The 3,714-nt window shown below is 50.0% G+C and overlaps 2 protein-coding genes across 3 annotated transcripts in view; both read left to right on the forward strand.

The window, feature by feature from the left end:
* The window catches only part of LOC107115747 (zinc finger protein 208-like), a gene marked incomplete at its 3' end in the record, with an annotated part of 52,675 nt that overhangs the window by 25,284 nt on the left and 23,677 nt on the right, over window positions 1-3,714 (forward strand). The gene's annotated exons all lie outside the window — the stretch shown is intronic.
* Window positions 375-3,714, forward strand: part of LOC107115750 (tripartite motif-containing protein 7-like) — a 22,223-nt gene continuing 18,883 nt past the window's right edge. For both annotated transcript variants that reach the window (XM_015417513.1, XM_015417514.1), the window contains exon 1: window positions 375-866. In XM_015417513.1, coding sequence (XP_015272999.1) covers window positions 453-866 — 414 coding nt within the window. In that variant the 5' untranslated portion in view covers window positions 375-452. The remainder of the gene's footprint in view (window positions 867-3,714) is intronic.

The raw sequence follows: 3,714 nt of genomic DNA on the forward strand, positions 1-3,714 counted from the left end.
GTATTTGGATGGGAGACCTCCAAGGAATACCAGGGTCAGTAGTTGCTGTAGATTTTCCGGGTTGTGTGGCCGTGGTCTTGGCACTGTAGAGCCTGCCGTTTCGCCAGTAGCTGTGACTGGCATCCTCAGAGGTATAAACACAGAAAGATGGATCATCTGAGGGTGCCAGTCACAGCTACTGGCGAAACGTCAGGCTCTACAGTGCCAAGACCACGGCCACACAACCCGGAAAACCTACAGCAACTAATGAACTCCGGCCCTGAAAGCCTTCGACAACCATAATACCAGGGTCGCGACGCGGAGCCCAGCAAAGCATCGGGATGCAATTGATGGCGGCATTTCCACCCCAAGGCGCTTTCCGTAGCTCTGCTGCCAGGCCGTCGATTCGACGTCATGTGATTCAAAAGTGAGAAAACGAAACTAACCTCTGCTCTCCCTTCCCTGCGCCAGCCATGGCGGCTGAGGGTCCCGTGCAGGAGCTCTGCGAGGAGGCCTCTTGCTCCATCTGCCTGGAGTTCTTCAGGGACCCCGTCACGATCCCCGAGTGCGGCCACAACTTCTGCCGGGCCTGCCTGACCCGCAGCTGGGGGGCGTCGGGGGCCAGGCGTTTCTGCCCCCAGTGCCGAGGCAGAGCTCAGAAGAGGAAACTCCTGCCGAACCGGCAGCTGGCCAACTTCGTGGAAATCGCCAAGAGATTCGCCCTCCAGGAGGAGAAGGAGACGGGGGAGAGGGGGAAAGCCTGCGAGAAGCACCAGGAGCCCCTGAGGTTTTTCTGCCAGGAGGACGGAGCCCCCCTCTGCACGCTCTGCTGCATAGCCAAGGAGCACAAAGATCATGAGGTGGTTCCTCTCGAGGAGGGTTCAGGGGTAAGTAAGAAACCTGTGGATTCCTGAGGACTGGAAGGTCCCTAATGGAAAAAGGTAAAAGTCAGATCTACATGGATCCTCATGAATGCATATGTTTTTTACATTCAAATGAAATAAAACAACCATCATATTGTAGGCCATGTGTTAGTCTACAAGGGGCACCACAAAAATCACGCATCCACAGATTCGTGGCACCACAACAGCCCAAAAACATGATTCCAAAGCACGGATCCTCATGAATTCATATGATTTCTACGCTAAAATGAAATAAAACCAACATCATACTGCAGACCATGTCTTAGATTATAAGAAGCACTACAAAAATCATGCCCCCACAAATTCGTGGCACCACAGAACTGCAAAAACATGGTTCCAAAGCACAGATCCTCATGGATCCTCAGGGTTTTTCAATTGGGTCACCCCAAAAACACCATCAAATCACATAACACGGCCACCGCTTGCACCACAAAAATCACAGATCCACGGCTTCGTGGTGACACCATTTGGCACAAATATGAGTCTGAAGCACTGATCCTTATGGATGTTTGGTTTTTTTGTATTGGGACACCCCAAACATACCACAAAATCCTATATCATGTCCATGGCCACAGAATTCACCACAGAAATCACATCTCCATGGCATTGTGGCAACACCATGCTGCAGAAACATGGTTCTGATCTGGAGCATGGATCCTCATGGATGCTTGCGGTTTTTGTGTTTGGACACCCCAAACATACCACAAAATCCTATATCATGTCCATGGCCACAGAATTCACCACAGAAATCACATCTCCATGGCATTGTGGCAACACCATGCTGCAGAAACATGGTTCTGATCTGGAGCATGGATCCTCATGGATGCTTGCGGTTTTTGTGTTTGGACACCCCAAACATACCATTAAATCCCGTACTAAGTCCATGGCCACTACTTGCACCAGAGTATTCATGGGTCCCCAGCTTCGTGGCAACACCATGCTGCAAAAACATGGTTCCCCAGCATGGATCCTAATGGATCCTCAAGGTTTTTGCATTGAGTCACCATGAAGTCACCATCAAATCACATATCATGTGCATGGGCACAGCTTGCACCACAAAAGTCATGGATCCACAGCTCCGTGGCAACATCATGCAGCACAAAATGGTTCTGAAGCACAGATCCTCATGGATCCTTAGATTTTTTGCATTGGGTCACCCCAAACACAACATCAAATCACATAACATGTCCATGGCAACAACTAGTAGCACAAAAATCATGGCTTTGTTGCAACACCATGCTTGAAAAACATGGTTCTGAAGCATGGATCCTCATGGATCCTTGGTGTTTCTACGTTGGGTCACCATGAACTCAGCATCAAATTACATATCATGTCCATGGGCACAGCTTGCACTGCAGAAGTCATGCATACATGGCTTCAGAACCATTTTTTTGGCCCCATGGTGTTGCCATGAAGCTGTGGACATATGATTTCTGTGGTGCATCCTGTGGCCATGGACAAGGCATATTATTTGATGGTGATGTTGGGGTGACCCAATGCAAAAATCATAAGGATGCATGAGGATCCGTGCTTCGGAACCATGTTTTTGCAGCATGGTGTTGCCAGAGCCGTGGCACTGTGATTTCTGTGATGCAGGCTGTGGACATGATATGGGATTTAATGGTATGTTTGGGGTGTCCCAACACAAAAAACCCAAACATGCTTCAGAATCATGTTGGTGTCACCACAAAGCCGTGGATCTATGATTTTTGTAGTGCAAGCTGTGGCTGTGGACATGTCATGTGATTTGATGGTGTGTTTCGGGTGACCCAGTTGAAAAACCCTGAGGATCCACGAGGATCCGTGCTTTGGAACCATGTTTTTCCAGTTTTGTGGTGCCACAAATTCATGGGGGCATGATTTTTGGAGTGCTGCCTATAAGACATGGTCTACAGTATGATGTTGGTTTTATTTCATTTCATCGTAAAAATCAAATCAATTCATGAGGATCTGTGCTTTGTAATCATGTTTTTGTGCTGTTGTGGTGCCACAAATCTGGATGCGTGATTTTTGTGGTACCCCCTATAGACTAACAAATGGCCTACAATATGATGGGGTTTTATTTCGTTTCAATGTAAAAATCATATGAATTCATGAGGATCCATGTGGATCCGACTTTTACCCTTTTCCCACGACGGAAAACAGGAGGGCCTGGCGTGATGTGGTCCATAGGGTCGCGAAAAGTCGGACTCGACTGTGCGACTGAACAATAACAACAAAAATCCCCGCTTAATTCAATGGGAGCAACTCCCAGGGTCGTGTGCTAAGAACCGCGGCCCAATTAGCCAGTTCCCTCGGTAATCTCAAGGCACCAACCCAAAACGGAAGCCTACTTTCAACCCCCTTTATCCAGCCAGCTTGTCTCACTCATGCGCCCTTCAAAGGAAACGTCACTTCCGATGCGGCGGAGGAGAGGCGCCGGAAGTGGCTTCTTGTCGGTAACGGACCTGGTTGTGGCGTTGGGTCGTAGCGGCTCCATCGAGAGCGTGTGGCTGCGCCGGGGGTAGCCGAGACGGCAGACTGGCACCATGGTGGAGGTGAGGGGCTGGCAATTCCTCTCCGGGGTTCGCTGTGGGGGAGACGCAGATTTCTTTCTCAGCCGTGACCGGTTAGAGGCCTTCGTGCCTCTTCCTGCTCTTTTCGGGATTCAGGGCTCGCAAACCTGTTCTTCTCCGGGATGCTAGCCGGCCGGAGGAAGCAGTTCCTTGGGGCGGACTTTCAGCTTCGTGTGTGTCGGTGGCGGAGAAGGGAAGCGCGTTGAGAGAATTTCCTCCCTTTCACCATTTGGGTGAAGATACCGGGGGGGGGGGGG

Source organism: Gekko japonicus, unplaced genomic scaffold (genome assembly GCF_001447785.1).
Source record: "Gekko japonicus isolate JY-2015 unplaced genomic scaffold, Gekko_japonicus_V1.1 scaffold4089, whole genome shotgun sequence".
NCBI classification, from domain to species: Eukaryota; Metazoa; Chordata; class Lepidosauria; order Squamata; family Gekkonidae; genus Gekko; species Gekko japonicus.